Source organism: Python bivittatus, unplaced genomic scaffold (assembly GCF_059951505.1).
Source record: "Python bivittatus isolate LINGU-HERP-01145 unplaced genomic scaffold, Pbiv_v1 ctg000080_np1212, whole genome shotgun sequence".
Classification (NCBI taxonomy): domain Eukaryota; kingdom Metazoa; phylum Chordata; class Lepidosauria; order Squamata; family Pythonidae; genus Python; species Python bivittatus.
In genome coordinates, this window is record NW_028277035.1 from 56,916,378 (window position 1) to 56,933,591 (window position 17,214).

Below are 17,214 nucleotides of genomic sequence, written 5' to 3' on the forward strand. Positions count from 1 at the left end.
GATTACAGAATTCTCAGCAATGAGACTGTCCTCCCTCTTTAGAATTCAGTTTATGTTCAAGATTCCTAAAGTAGGGATTCTCATCTTTTACTCAGCTCCTGTGTGAGCTGGAGAAGAGGCTGTTCTCTTAAAATTGCTAATGAAGAAAAGCCCAGTGGGTTAGAATGTAAATCTCTTTTTGATTCTAAATATGCCATTACAGGAGGTGTAGCCATTTGTCAGAACTTTTTAAATATAAGCGCTGCTGTAGCAATCTTAGTGCAAACTGCCTGTCAAACAAAGGTAGGGGGGAAAGTCTTGGCTGCCAGGCAGGCCACTTTAGAGAAATCCTGGTCTACAGCACTATCTAGTGATCTTGGAGTAGCTTTAGCCAACAGAGAGGGCTTGATCTATTAACTATTGCTAAAGTAGCCCAAGATCATCAGAAAAAGCAGTAGACCAGGATCTCTCTGATAGGCAAGTCACTTTAGACAGGTCCTGATCTCCTACTATCTGTAGCAATATTCATGATGATAATGATGCTCCTCTTCCAACATCATGACAGTCCAGCAGCACTAACCCAACAGCCCATGAAGAGAATCAGCATGACTGCAGAGAAAGGGGCATGACCGGCAGCTGAAAAGAATCAGTAAGTCATTGCTGCAGCTGCTTACAAAGTGACACAAAACATTTGTATAGCATACTTTGTTAGGAGAAGACCGAAAGCACTGGTTCAGAAAAAACTTTAGCTGGACTGGCTATGGACTGGGGATGAGAGGAAGGCTGTGGTCTTTAAAGAATGATTAGGACATTTTTGAGCCAAAGTTAGAGGATCTGTGGATCTGTCCCATGAAATGTAGATTCTCAGAGCAAGTTCAAACTATGGTTTGGATTTAGCAATATGACTGTTACAAACATTACTTAAAGTTGTTGTGTTTTACAGTAGGAACATTTCTCCCAAATGTTTCCTGATCAAGTAAAATGGAAATGGGGTTGTGCAAGATCGTATCATGGTAACATTGCTTTCAACTTTAATTTATAACCTAGAAAACTAATTTTTACTGACATGAGATGCATCTGCAAACCTGCCACGTTGTTCAATGTTTTTTCAATCTCATCAAAACCATGTTATAGCCAAGTTCAGGTACAATACTGTGCAGATCATGCCATCCAATGGCCTCCAGTCTTCTTGAAACTACATAGTCAAAATAATTCCAGATGTGTCAATTCAGGAAATGCCAAGGTTGTAGAACCCTATATCTAGCCAGGAGTCATTTAGTGCTTGAACTGCATATATGGCTTCAATTTACAGAGATTCAATTGCTTTTGCTACCATGAGGAAGATGGTTCAGAGTCATAACAAAGTTATAATTATTGCACAGTTCTAATTATATTTTTAAGCATATTACAAAATATAGTGCTTCTTAGTACCACAAAGATTCCCCTCTGAGATGCCAAAGAATTAATGGTTGAATAGTTTTAAATAGCTGTGTATCATATTTAGATTTTCTAAATGATGAATTTGTATAAAACAGTTTACACAAAGAAGCCATCTGTAGTGAGTCATATATTCAAATGCTGGAACACTCACTTATGTATGTATGCATTAAGTTTATAGACTGTCCCAATCCAATATACTTGTCATAAACACTGAAATAGTATAGTTGGTCATCCTTTCAAAGAAGTTGATGGCTTTTGATTTGAACATCAAAAGTACACAGGATGTTTTTCAAAATGAACAAGATAGGTGGGATTTTATAATTCTGAAAATATACTGCAATTGATAATAGTAAAACATATCTGAGATGCAGCTAGTGGAATTCTACCAGCAAACCACATACATTTTTGACAGGGAAGAAATAGAAAAGGGGGCATCCAAAATTATCCCCTCTCTAATCAAGGTATCATTAGGGTTTTCACAGATGAAATCTTAAATTGTGTATTAAAATAATCCAAGAAAAGTATTTTATACAATAGTATCTTACCTATTTTTCATTCCTGCTAACGTACTTATCTTTCAGCTGGTCATTCACATTCATTCATTCAATCACTTCAGTTTATTTTTCAGTCATACATTTTTTTAAAAAAAATCACATGCATTGCTGTGTTTTTAGGGAAAAAAACCATCCAAGGAGCCAAAAAGAAAATTAACATTTTATTTCTTATAAGGAGGTCATTATTGATAAGGGAGATTTTCTGCCACATTACTTCAATTTTAAAATTATTCCCTTGACATGAGCCCTTTCGGATGTTCACTTTCTGAAGTGAAGATTTACAATTTCAATCCCATTTTAAAGAAGATGTAAATGCTGACACCTTAAAGTGTATTCTTACTGTTTACCCAAAACAGCTTGCTACATTGTGTCAACCACAAACTTATTATTAATATAATCTTAACCATGTTGAGTCATGTTAAGTTCTCTTACGAGCCATCCAATCCTGTGCATATTTATTTGTAAGTAATTCCTAGTGAGCTGATAGTGGTGGTTCCCAGTTAAGATAGACAGATACATTATTCAATCTGAATATGTGTGTGTGTGTGTGTGTGTAATTTCAACCTTTGGTTTCTTTCACATTCAAATTCATATGAACCAACTCATATCACATTTGCACTGAAATATTACACTGCCTAATTAGTTTCTCTTTTTTAAAAACATTTGTAGGTAATACCATGGATTCTAGTGGAATTTATATATTCAGGATAGGTTCTAGAAAAATAGAAACCGTAAAGTCGATTTTTTGAACAGGAGAATGACCTGACAAAGGAGTATACTTACAAGTAGATTTCCCATGGGTTTTCTCACAATTTGGACAGTGGTAGATATCAATATCTGGTGCCTCATCTTCTTCTACACCAACACAGCTGAAATTTATAAAAGAACAAGTCATTGTTAAAAACAAATAAAATAATCAGATGTTTCAGGACATAACAACTCTCATGTCCAAGCTTCCTAAGTCCTGTTACAGGACCTTGGCTGATCCATGATGGCCTATTTCAGCTTTGTGTGGTACTGGGAGATTAATGTATTTCAGGCTCCCCCCTAAGATAATGTGTCAGATTACAAGTGGCCAGGTGGACCTGGGTCATAAGAACAGTGTGATAGGTTCCTTGATGTTTTTAGCACAACTCTATTTCTTTGTTAAAGAATTGACAAAGTGTAATCTATTTACTAATCTTTATAATCTAAATTAAGTGTAAAATGTCATCCCAAAGACATACATATTTTGAGTGAAGCCAGGCAATAAGGACCTCTAATTCCTTATTCTAATTTTATTAAAAAAGTAAGCTCCCTCCCCCCCCCAAAAAAATTATACAGTGAGTGCCACTGGATGAGAACTAATTGGAACTGGTCCTTTCTTGCATTTTTCACTTGCTTTAACAAATACCACTTTAATTCATTCTTTGCTCCATATAGATTATCCTTATAGGGTATGGGAAGCTGATGATTTAGCTATAAATACAGAATTATGATGCTGTTCTAGAATTATGATGATTACCTCCTTTTTGTTTTTCTTTAATAGGTTAGAGCTGCAAAGGAAAGCTTGAAATCAATGAATACTTCTGCTGAATACTTGAAAATTGCTAAAAGGACCATATTTACAGCAAATAAACTCCAGCGTATCCCAAGAATTAGCAATACAGTTATTGTTCCAAACGTTTACAAGCACACACTCATATAGTTTTACTCATTCTTTTTCTGTCTCTGTGTCTCTCTCTCACACACAGAAGAAAATATACTAGTATCCAAGTAATTTGAGCAACCAATTTTAAGTATGAAACTTTGCGCACATATACCTATTCTATATAATTTGCCCTGAATACAGAAAATGAAGTTTTACAGAGCAGAATCCTATCACCGTATCCTTAATAGTTCTGGCAAATCAGCATGAAGCAGTGTTTTGAATTTATCAATCCCCTCCTTTTCTGACATAGAATATAGATTATTATAGTCATATAATTTGAGACTTCTGGCTTGTACAAGGTATTTTGCTACCAAAATCAATCCCTGCTGCACAGAGATGGACACAATACTTTTTGAATGCCAGAAACACATCAGATATTCAGGATATCCACTGAAGTTACGATGCAACACTGCATTGCCTGCACTGTCATCTGCATGTAGGTCAGTAAAGTAACACAACTGCAAAGGAACCAAGTATCTAGTGCCAGGATCTTTCTCACGGGGCAGTTGGGTGAAAATGGTCCTGAGGGGGAAGGGAAAAAGTGGAGGTGAGGAACATATAGCCTTCCAGATGTTACTGAACATCCAGCAGCTCCAGTCAACATGCCCAGTGTTGGGAAATATTGGCATTTGTGGTTCAGCAATATTTGGAGAGTTCAGCAACATTTGTTTTAGTACTATAGATATACTGCTGCTCCTGAGAAAGCAACTAAACAAACCATCTAAATCTTCCTGCAAGACCTTTCAGAATAGAAGCATCTTTCTTCCATTCTTTTAGCTTTGTAAATTTTTGACATTGCACAAGCTGTGGGATTATGCAGTCTTCTTCCATCATCCCCAAAAACAGCAATTTAGTTGAAACAACTACAGACTCTATACATTTTAGGGAGTGGTTTCTTTTTTCTGCTTCTACTGCATTGCACTGAAGCACTTTCACAACGCTTAATCTCAACGGATAATGTGTCTCTAAATTAAACTTACTGAGACTGAGATCTTCCAGGGAATTAACATTCCTTTTAAGTATTAGAGATGCTGTCTTCAAAATCCTCCCCTTAACAATTAATGATTGTTATTTGATCATAGCTACAAATTCCAACAGACAAACACTTCTATTAAAAGTTGAAACTTTCATAGAGAGTTCTTAGCTCTCTAATGAAGAAAACTTTTTGCCAGTGTCCATGTGAATTTTGGGTGTATTTGTGTGTGAATGTGTGCATATGTGCATGCAAATTATTCTCTCTTATAGTAATATTCACATTATCCTAGCCCACTTACTTTGGAAGCAAAATGGATCCATGAACAATCAACAGATCCAACCACAAAATATGTTTGTATACGTAGAAAATCCCATAGAATTGCACAGAAAAATATCTACTCAAATAGTTATCCATAAGAATTTTTTTTTCCCAAAGGGCACAGTCTTTATCCCATGACTATTAGGTTCATATGCTTTGTCATTCCACATGCAACAGAAGGACAATGCATATGTTATTCTCTCGGTTCTGATGGAAAACCCAATTCAGTTTCCAGGATGAAAAAGTGACGTTTAATTTCCACCCAGCATATAATATGATAGCTGCAGCTCTTCCTTCTTTGACCAGAATTCCTAAATCAAGTTTATCTTCATAAAGCCTGCAGCTGGGAAACCCAGATTGTGGCAATCCCTCCAATGCCCCTATTTCTTGATGCATGTAATGCCAATCGCAGATATGTCTTAAGGTAGAACGTATCTCCATCAGATGCACAACAAATATTGTTTCAGGTCTCCTGATGAAATAAATTGTTGAGAATCCAAAGATCCACATAGCCAGTCTAGCTACTATTCAAATAAATAATACTGCACCATTTGAGATTATCACCTAATACGCCTGAGTTAATCTGTGGCTGCTTGACAGAGCTGGCTATTAGATCTGGCCAAAGTAAACTGAATCTCCATATGGAAGCCAAGCACCTGTGCATTGGGTCAAATACCAAATTGCTTACAACCAGACCAAATGTTCCAGTAGTCATCAACATTTCACTTTAGGTTCATGATACCTTAGTTGTGATATTATTTGGATATCCAAAAACCTGACGAGATGAGACCAAAAACTGTCCCAATTCTTCTCACTACTACTGCTACCTGTGGTCCATATTATTCATGAATATTATTCCAACCTCAAAACCAAAAAGCTAGCATCAGCCTAGTTAGGTAGTCCAGACAGGAAGCATGATCAGATGGACTAATTTTACTTTATTGTAAGGTTACATTAACAGAATCTTGCAAATCTGAAAGTACATTTCTCCCGTCACCTTTACAGGCCGAGAAACTAGGGAGGGTCCCTTCTGAGACACTTGTCACGCCTACATTCCTTTTGTGGGCTACGCTGCTGCTTGTCCAACTATTCCCCAGGCTGTGGCTCTTTCCCCTGTCTCCCAAGGTCATTCCCATATATCATTACATCTAGTAAATATGATACCCATTGCAACAATTAGAGTTTCAAGAAAGAAAAAACATTATACTTATACTAAATACTGTATTTAGAAAAAACTGATATAAGAACTTCTACTGCTGGAGCATCACTCCAGTATTGATTGCTAAAATGGACAGTTCATTTCTAAAAATTGCTGGAAATGGAACAGTTTGGATCATTTTTCCATATTTAGTGGCAATGTTGTAAAGCTCAGCAATTTTGGAAAATGATTTATAATAGAAGGAAACAAATTCTGAAAGCTGAATTTTCAGCCTATTTTTATTAACTATTACTAAATCTTACACGCCCACAAATTGTGCCCAACTGCTGCATGGACACTTTACAGTTTGTATTGGAAAGTACCTACAGTTCCTTAGAAGAATGGCTTATTAAGCTGTGGGAATATATCTTCATATCCAAAATAACTTTGTATTTGAAAAGCAAATCTGACACAGAATTTAGCACAATTTGCAAACTTTTTTGGATTTTAATTTATATATGTACTTCTACCACATCCAAAAATTTGTGTTTCTCTTAACATAAATATTCTACCCTCCAATGATAAATGAGGATAGATCTTCAATTGCTTGGAGAGAAATGTGTAATTCCCACCCTCATTTTAGATTTATATTATGATGATTATTGCTGCTGATATTTATACATTACTTGGATTTTAACAATGATGTGTAGTTTTTAAAATGGTATGTTATTTAAAACGAATTAATGAAATATTGAACATTCTTACCTAATTCTATTATGCTCGTAAAAGCCCTATTAATTCACTTTGGCTTTCTTTTTCTTTTTTACCTTTTTTTTTGTCTTCTCTTTTTTCCCCTTTCTCAACGACACTTAACGAAAATATAACAATTTCTTAAAATAGATGACGGTGGCAGTGGCATTGATCAAGAGACTGCAGCTGGTGTGTCTGATCCTGCTGGGGATTATTGCAATTGAGCACCAAATATTTGCCTCAACAATCTGTGAAGGGATCTAGACTCACTCTAAAAGGAACTCCTCTGTAGCTCCAAGCAAGCCAATCCAATCCAAGATCTGCACTGTTAACTAGACAGTAGATCAAGATCGTTAGACTCTGTGCTTTACTGAGAGAAGGCTAGATGCTATGAAGTCAGCGTTATCTTAACATCATTCTTGACAGCACAATGCTGCATTCCATGGAGCTTCTCTCAGCAAGCTGGTTGTATTATTTTACATCTATTTTGCAACTACAGTGCAGCAATATTTCCTACAGAAAATACAACAGGAAGTTTATTCCATTTTGTAATTTGATGGAACACCCCATCTAACTCAATTTCTAAAGCAATGAGCCGGCACACCAACCCACACAGAAAGTAGATAGAAACATAATGCCATTTCAGCAAAAGAGAAACATTTATTTCAACACTATAGAGATAAAACAATTCTGTAAGACAGTGTATATGTGAATATGGTAAGCTAGTTTAATTCATTCTTCAGAAAAACAGATTAAAACACAAAGTCATAGGTTGACACTGATCATATAAATTCAGTGGTTATATGTTATAAGTCCATGTTTAATATTGTCAGTAAGATTTAAAATGTCAACAATTCCCATTAATATAAACTTGAAAATTTATTTCCACTTGGAATGATTGTTTCAGTTTTTCTGGCTGTGATTTGGTTTAGAATTCACTGAATAAAGCTATCCTTTGCACAGTAAATCAGTAATCAGATCTCCAATTATGAAAGAGGTATTATAAATTTCTTCCTACTAATAACCACTGATGCTTGGCTACAGAACACCAATCATTCAATCAATCAATCGATCGATCGGAGTTAACACTACCTGCCCAGTTCTATCTGTCCCATGGAGAGAAAATACTTTTTTTGTTAAGACGAGAGCATCTGAAATTTAGTGGGCCCAAAAGGGATCATCATCATCATCATCAATCATCATCATCATCATTTCCCTGACATACCCATTTTACTGTTTTTTTTAAAGAAACAAGTGCATCAGTTTCTTTCTTTCTTTCTTTCTTTCTTTCTTTCTTTCTTTCTTTTTTTTTTTGCTGTTATTTGAGATAGAGGGTTTTAACTCCAGCTGCTGAGCCCTTCGAGGTAGGCTAGATCAAGAAACAGACAGAGCATGGATTGCAGGGATGCTTTTTATTGTTGTTGGGTAGAATTGCAGAATCTTGAAAGCCTATCAGAGTTTCTCTCTGCCCCATTTTATTCTAAAATCAAGGCAGGATTATTTCAAGTTTCTTATTCATGATTTCCTCTTCCTTGGGACTGAATAATCTTTTCTGAAATTTCTCCCTTAATGGTTCACTCGCTCCTTCCCCATGCCCAAGACCAGGTCTACATTCCTTCACACCAGCTCCCAAATGCCCCAAATAAATAAATAAATAAATAATGAATTGCAATCCTTATTCGTTTGCTCTTTCATTTCAGGCTGATGCTATAAAGAGCCGGACTTGGGAAAATGCAAGAAAGTAAAGGGGCTTGCCCAGAAAAAAGTAATGCACCACAGACAAACCAGAGAGCAATACTTGAACCAGTAGAAGCCAGAAAGCATTACTTTAAACACAGATTAGGAAAACACTGACAAAGGTCACTTTTGCACTGGACTCGGGAAAAATTGTTGTTGTTGTTGTTGTTAATTGCACAATCAACCAGATGTTTAGACTGGATTTGGCATTTTATCCACCTATCGGGTTCTTCCCAAGGACCTGGGATAGGCAGATGTTGTTTGATGGTGTTAAAGGTATTGTTGCAGGATGGAAGCTGTTCCAAGTAAAGCTGTCTTTTGCAATTGACTGATGGTGATTTTTGTCAATGCCGATGGTCTTCAAGTGGTACTCCCAAGTGGTTTTGTGCAAGGACAATGTCATTTGTTCCTGCTGTCCAGAAATGATTGGTGGCTTGATTCACAGTAGGGCAACCTGAAAGTGCACATATGCCCAGAGACCAAAGAGGCATTCTTAAAAATATCACAGTGGATGGTTTCAGTCCAGTCATTTGCTGCTTTCTGATACATGCCCATGCAGGCAACGGTTCTGTGGAAATTCCCTCGCAAAACATATCCTTAAAATACCAAATACTCCTACTACCCCGTTAAGGGTGGTGGACCCTTATTGTTGATGTTTTTTGCAAAATAACTTCTGGGAGAGGCTTGCCCATTCACAAATGGGCAATCATAACAGTTACAAAGCATCAATTTACCAGGTTATGACCTGTCACTCTTTCATTGTCTCCTGCCAATTTTCTCAGCAAACCTCCACAGAAACTTCCAGATGCAGGGCTCGGCTCGGCTTGGCTTGACTTGACTGCTAGGCTACAACTCCACTAGTGATTCTCAGGCACACAACACAGCTTGGCTGGATAAGAATCTTTGCTGCATGCTAGGATGAAACTATATAAAAATGTTGATCACTCTCTATCAGACTGAAGATGCAAATTCCTTCTTATGCCCCTGGCAGTTCAAACCCATGGCTTCTTCTTTCTGCTATATTTCAGGGGTTCTTTGCTGTGCATTTCTTGGCTTTGAAGCTGAACTGTGATGAACTATTGATAAAACTCACCTCTCTGCCATGGGAACTTCAAGCTCTCAGCCTGTCTCCCTGACACAGCTCCCTGCTGGTGGATATTCCCCATCACCTGATTACTCTGGTCCTTTTTCTTAGCAGGTGAACACACCTCCAAACAAAGCACTGGGTCTGACCATCACTTGTTATTTTCCAACTATTGCCAATTCTACATAATCCCTGTCCAAGTATCTCTGCATACAGAACAAAAGCAGCTCAGAGGGAATGAGCCCCTCTATCCCCTGCTATTTTTTCATAAGGATTTTCTTGAGGATTTTTGCTTCGTTTTAAGGCAAAAGCAGGGATAGCCAATCTGCTTGAGCTGGTAGACATACAGGTAGTCCGCAGTATAAGAATGAGTTCAATTCCCAAGACCTGTCCTTAAGCTGAATTAGTACATAAGCCAGAACAGTATTATTATATAATACTGCCTAAGTAGTATTGTGTAATGAACTCAAACCATTGTGCATTTAACTCAAATTTTGCTGCAAAAGGCTCCGTTCCTAACTGTGGGTCATTTGTAATCTGGGCGCTCTTAACCCAGGGGCTCCCTGTATCAGGAATTTTGGGAGCATGTCACAGCTAATCATGAAATGGCTACCAAGGTAGGCCTGCCCAGTTACATTGCATGTATTTTTTATTTATTTATTTTATTTATAAATCAAATTTATATCACTGCCCAACTCCCCCACAAGGAGGGACTCTGGGCGGTTCACAACCAAACAATTTAAAACCAATAAAAACATAAATAATGCAGCATAAAATACAATTATTAAATATGATAAAATCCAAGCTATGGTGGTATTATTTTCTGGAAGGGAAGTGGGTAAGGTTGCTCCCCATCATTCCACTCACCCCACAGAATGTTCTCCAGCAAAAGCAAGAACATTGTCTTTTTTATGGGCAGGAAAACACTTCCAAACAAAGCACCCAACCATAACCACTTACTATTTCTGCTTTTAAGAAGGCCCGTGTGACACTCTTGTAAATAAAAATGATTTAGAGTGAGGCCCATTACTTTGAATCACCCTTACTTCCAATTTTGTTTTTGTTTGTTTTTTTAAAGTATTTTTTCCCCAAAAAATAACATGTGATAGGGAACCTGGCAGGTGCCAAGGTGTCACATTGCTTACCACTTTGAAAAGCATTTACAGTATATATTTAAACTGCTATCTTCAGCTTAGAAATAAAAAATGTCATCCCACTGGAAGGTGAGGCTTATAAAACAACTAAATGCAGGAGAATCAGCAAGCAAGTGAAATAATTACAGTGAAGTAAAAGCACAAAAAGAAGAGTTTGGGAACTTTCAGGCAATGTTTTTATCAAGGAGTTTTTCTGCCTCATTCACATAATTTTACATGTCTTCCATTTGTTACCTTTCCCCCACACCCAGTAAGATAAACTTTTCAAAAATCTGTTTTGTACGAGATGCAGTCTAGTAAGATAGAGTTGAGATTCAAGGTGTGTTTTCCCCAAGAGAATAATAATAATAATCAGACTTGAAGGAAGAATATGAATCATCTTACAAAGTTTCTGCCATTTATAGACTAAGCATAATGAAAATATTATTACAACACTATCTAAAAGCAAGTTCATACTGAAAATGTTTACACTTAGATAGGTTTCTAACGTCATACATATGATAACCATGACCCTCTTTGATTTAACAATGGTATCTAGAAATATGCCTGATAAGACAATGATGACAACTCATGCAGGAAACCCCAACACTACCACCAAGGAAGGAGGGAGGGAGGGAGGGAGGAAGGAAGGAAGTTAATTTTGCCACAAGAACACATAGGGGCTTGTCATTAAGCATGTGATTAATCGACAAGATAACAGAATCAGATTCAGTGAAGACAACCTCCCCCTTATGAAAATCCATGGAAATATCTAGGGATGTGCTCTTTTTAAGCTTGATACCAAGGAGAATCAAAAGTTCAGTGGTTCTCTAAGGCAAAGCAGGATTCCCTCTGAAGAGAGCAGAAATTAATCTGGACATTCCTGCAGATTTAAGAATGAGGGCTCCAGAAAGGCAGAAAAGGTGTTGAGGAAAAAAATACCTTCATTTCATTTTTCTAAATTTGAAAAATGCCAGTGTGGACTTAGTGACTGATTGGTCTATCCTTGAAGTTCATCAAGGCTTTGCAATCAGTAATTCGGTTGCTGCACTTAATGTCATGATTTTCCTGTGTAAATCAACATAAGCTGTGTGCTCTTAATTCTGTCTCATATGAGCATGAAAAAGAAGTTATACTGTATGTCACCCATGTATCTTCTTGTTTTCTTATCCAAATTCCTATCCTAACTATTCCTCCAATCAACTGTTATTCAAGCTTCCCAGTTCTTTTCCTAAAATGAAATGTGAGGCAACAGAGGACACTTTGAGATTTATAGGCCCTCACTCACAGGGGACTGGATTTATACTTATTAGCTTGTCAGGTAAATCCCCCACCCCCAAGGATCCTTTGGCGAGCACCTAGTAGCCAGCAGCACCATATTTAGGAAATCATTTCATGATGGCCACCATACAGGATGATCTCAGGCTTCCTTTTTCAAATTAAATACAGATTCTCCTGGCAATCATAGGTACAAAAAAACCCATCAAAAATTGCAGGACAGACATCTACATATGTCATCCCCCATACCTTCATTTCTTCTTACAGTATTTCATTTGATCAAGCCATTCAGAATTACATTTTATTTACTGCCAATACAGTAATAATAAGGAATGCACAGTGGATTCCTTAAAATCCTGTTTGTATAGATTCCAGGAGACACACTGTTTTCTTCGGTAAGGTCAGCTAGAGTTGGAATGCCTCCTCCATTTCCACTTTTCTTGATGAACTTTATTTATTTATTTATCCATTCATTCAATTTATATAGCCGCCCATCTCACATAAGTAACTCTAGGTGGCTTACAATAAAATAAATAAAAATACACACAATACACAATATAAAAAATAAAAATAAAACACATAGAAGCCAGACATCAATTACCCACACAGTGAGGAGACAGGCTCTATTAATATTTGCCACTGAACATTTTTTTGTCACTCTCACTCCCTTTGCCATGATCTAATGACAGCTAAGAAAGAGAGAAAGAGAAATGCACAGCGTAGAAAGGGAAGTTTATAATCTTGAGCATATAACATGGCAGTAAAAGTAACTGTCACAAGGTTTTCTAAGCTCTGTGCTCTTAATCAAGACTCTCACCCCACAAATTCATCTGTTTGCCTCTCATTCTTCACTTTGCACAAAGAGAACAAAAGAGATGGGGGCATTTCCATATTTCCACTTCCCCATCCCTCACAAGCAGTTTGAAATCCATGGTCATCTTTATTGCCACCAATCTCAAAACACTGAGAATAGCATGAACCAAACTTATTTCCCCCAGTTGTCCAACAAAGAGTGCTATGCCATCCAGTGCATGCTTTTAGTTATGCTGTTTGCATTTATCCAGTGATTTTCCCTCCTAAAATCAATGGCTGCTATGAAGAGGGCTGCAAAGCCAACAATACATTTTTCCCTCTCCATCCAGTAGGTGAACATCTTTGGGGAGGGGGAAATGGCTGATTTCAGCCCAGGAGCCCAGAGGTGAGATGGGGCAATTTCTGCCAATTGAGAAATGGTCAGCCCATAAGGTGTACCTAGTTTTTGCACTGTAAATGGAAAGATTGTCTTTCATCCAATTCTAGATACCAACAGAACCAGAACAAAGGTGATGATATGAGATCAACAGAGGTGGATCTCCATGCTGAAGTGTCCAGACAGAAAAGAGACACAGAAAGAGATTAAATTTCTGGAACAAGGTCAGAGGAGCAACCATATAGTGAAATTGCATGCTCCTGACCTTGTGTGTGTACCTGTTTGTCTATACAGTAATCCCTCTCTCCCTTTCCTCTGTCTCTAGTTCTTCCCTTTGATATTAATCCTTAGTCATGAAGAGATAAGAGAAAGGTGCATATAGAAAGGTGGAACCTCGGTTTACGCACTTAATTCGTTCCGTGACTCTGGTCACACCCCGAATTGGTTGCAACCCAAAGGAAATTTCCCCATAAGGTTCAATGTAATTACCGTTAATCCGTTCTGGCGTGGAGGACAGGGAGGCGGCTATTGCTTGGAGGGAGAGTCCCCCTCCCTACGACCACATGTCAGGGGCGGAAAATGGCCGCAGACCACGTGTCAGGGGCGGAAAAATGGCCGCGGACCACGTGTCAGGGGAGGTAAAATGGCCGCGGACCACGTGTCAGGGGTGGAAAATGGCCGCGGACTGTGTCACGGGAGGGAAAATGGCCGCGGACCGTGTCACGGGAGGGAAAATGGCCACGTATCCTGTTCGTACCCCGAGGCGGAGTTCGCAAACCGAGGTAAATTTTTGCGGCCGGAGCTGGTCGTTCGTTAACAGAGGCGTTCATAACCCGAGGTACCACTGTACTGAAAGTAAGAGGAACATGCACATTATTGGTTTAACCACCCAGTGCAGCAGTGAATGCAAGAGTTTTCTTGATGCTATGCTCTAGTAGCTAGACCTTAAATGTTCTGAATGTGCCTCCCTTCAGTTAAGAGAGTGAAAGAGAAATGCAGCCAAAGATTCTTAACCTCAGAATGACCTGTACTGCAATTCTAAAAGAATCCCCCACCCAACACGCTCTGGGACAGAAATCTGGTTCAGAAAGAAGGTCCCATCCAGAATTGTTAGGAGGTGTTTTGCTTCCCGTATCTAACTGGAAAAGGCATCTGAGACAAAAAGAAGGGAAGGATATGTGGATGGAATGTTTGTAAATGAGCAAAGAAATGGGGCAGTAAAAAGGCGTAGTTGCCTATTCTTGGTTCTTTTCCCAATCTTTATCTAATTTCTATTTTGCCACAGTGTACATCAGATGCTCAGCAGCATTATACAATACAATACAATACAATACAATACAATACAATACAATACAATACAATACAATACAATATAATACAATACATGGTACAATCATTAAAAGCTCTATAATAGCAATCCCAGTTGGACTAATGCAATGCATTCCATATGAGGCTGCCCTGAAGTCCACCAGGAAGTTAAAACTGGTTCAGAATGGGGCAGTATATGCAGTGCTGGGTACCCCTAGGTTTACCCAAGTTACACCCTGTTGTGCAAGCTGCACATTCAGGGTGCTGGTTATCATCTTTAAAACTCTATTTGGCATGCAGCAAGGTTATTTGTGAGACCACCTCTCCCTGGGGGTATCTGCCCATCCTACCAGATTGGATAAGATTAAGCATGTTCCAGGTCCCTTCCCTTAAATGCTGCCATTTTGCAGGACTCAAGAAGTGTGCCTTTTCCATCGCAGCCCCTGCCCTGTGGAACACCCTTCCCCTTGAGATCCAATAGCCCCCCACCCTTTAACCTTCCAGAAAGCATTTAAGACCTGGCTTTTCCCCCAGTGAAATCCAGAGTTTCTGCCAGGATGTTAGTATTGAATGTGGGGCTTCTGGTTAAAAATGGCAGTCTAGTAAATACTGGATGAAGCTCAAGCTCAGATATTTTGGTCATGTAATGCGAAGAGAGGACTCCTTGGAAAAGACCCTGATGCTGGGAAAGATTGAAGGCAAAAGGAGAAGAGGACGGCAGAGGATGAGATGGTTAGATAGCATCACTGAAGCAATGAGCATGAAACTGAGCAAACTCAGGGAGGCAGTGAAGGACAGGAAGGCCTGGCGCGATATGGTTCATGGGGTCATGAAGAGTTGGACATGACTTAACGACTGAACAACAACAACAAAAGTAAATACTGGGCTTTGATGCAATATTGATATGAGGCCCCCAACGACAGAAAAAAAGGCACCCAGTAATAATCATCAGAGACACTCTTAAAAATCATAGCAAAATCACAAGAATATAATAAAACAGCATTAATAAAAATACAGCAATTCAGTACTCACTATATTAATACTCAAAATATTAGAACTCATCAGATGTTATAAAAGCAGAAGGAATAGAAAGTTTTCTTCTCGATGCTGGAAAAAGGAAAGGAAAGGAAAGGAAAGGAAAGGAAAGGAAAGGAAAGGAAAGGAAAGGAAAGGAAAGGAAAGGAAAGGAAAGGAAAGGAAAGGAAAGGAAAGGAAAGGAAAGGAAAGGAAAGGAAAGGAAAGGAAAGGAAAGGAAAGGAAAGGAAAGGAAAGGAAAGGAAAGGAAAGGAAAGGAAAGGAAAGGCTCTCTGAGGAGACAGTTCAAAAAAAAGAAAAGACATATATCCTTATAGTGATGGAAAGCTACTGTTGTTCCACTGTATTTAAAAGAACTTCAATAAAGCATTACAAATACTTGAAATGTTAAAACAATATACCCCATAGTATATTATACAGATGACAATTAAGTATGTGGTCTGCAGGGTTTATCCAGATGCCTTTAAACCACCTTCCCAACCAGGTGACTTCTACATGTGTGTGTTTCATTTCCCAACATTCCTAGCCAACACTAACAGTATGAAGAATTCTGGGAAATGATCTGCACATCTCAAGGGAGCCCAGGTTGGAGAAAGCTACCCTAAATACCTTTGTTTACTGAATTCTAAGGTCTGCAGAGAGATTGTGCTCACAAGCCTCCATTCCACCTGCAGAAATTAGTGCTTAATATGCAATCTGAAGAGAAGGTAGGCAAGTAAGGTCAAGGTGCCTGCTTCATCACCTCACCACACTTTTAGTTCCGGCTGAATGCCTGGAGAGGGCTTGAAGATCAGTGCTTATGAAGGACATTCCAACATGAATGACAGATGACCCAATGAAAAATACATTCCCCAAAAAAGAACCACACGACAAAGTATATGCAAATATCATTATTATAAGACAAGAGTCCAAGCTTCCCCGAATGGAGCTATTTATTTATTTATACAGCAATGTATATACAGTACTGCTGACTTCAAAGACTCAAGGTGGTTTTACAAGCACAAATCAAAAGAATAAAATTATCTCCAAGCACCAAACAACCAAACCAGTAAATATTCACTAAATTAAATTACACAAAAGAAGAAACCCCCAAAGGGGAGCCCACTGCCCTTTTACCTACCAAATGTTCTCTGAAACAGACTGGTTTTCATGGCCTTCTGAAAAACAAACTAGTTGGGCCCTCCAAGCATCACAGTGGGCAAGTATCACAGTTCCATAGCAGCTACTGACAAGGACACCTTCTGGACCTACAGTCCCCTTACTTTGGCCAAGTGCACACAGGAGAAACAGAATCTCATTAGGAGAGACAGCAGGAGATAAGAGTGCACTCTCTTTTCTGTTTCACAAAGAATGGTGTGCACCTCATAAGGACTTAGAAGTAATATAATGTGCAGAAGCCGCTAGTTTATTTTATTTTATTTTATTTTATCTTTAAACTGGCCAATAGCCAAAGCTCTCTCACCAAAAAAGAAAAAAGGAATAGTACAATTCAAGTTAAAACATATCCAGTAAAATCAAGTCAAATACAAATAAAGACACTGTATAAACTAGAGACAAGCAATCATCAAAATGTAAAACAATATGAATGAATATACAATTAGAATA

The 17,214-nt window shown here is 38.2% G+C and overlaps 1 protein-coding gene and 1 long non-coding RNA gene across 3 annotated transcripts in view; one reads left to right on the forward strand and one right to left on the reverse strand.

The window, feature by feature from the left end:
• Positions 1-4,420, forward strand: part of LOC148216715 (uncharacterized) — a 78,478-nt gene extending 74,058 nt beyond the window's left edge. For both annotated transcript variants that reach the window (XR_015794882.1, XR_015794883.1), the window contains one exon: positions 3,502-4,420. This is a non-coding gene — a long non-coding RNA (uncharacterized LOC148216715). The remainder of the gene's footprint in view (positions 1-3,501) is intronic.
• The window catches only part of PHF2 (PHD finger protein 2), a 132,391-nt gene that overhangs the window by 56,400 nt on the left and 58,777 nt on the right, over positions 1-17,214 (reverse strand). The window contains exon 2 of the mRNA XM_088134165.1: positions 2,757-2,842. Within this exon, the coding sequence (XP_087990291.1) occupies positions 2,757-2,842 (86 nt within the window). The remainder of the gene's footprint in view (positions 1-2,756; positions 2,843-17,214) is intronic.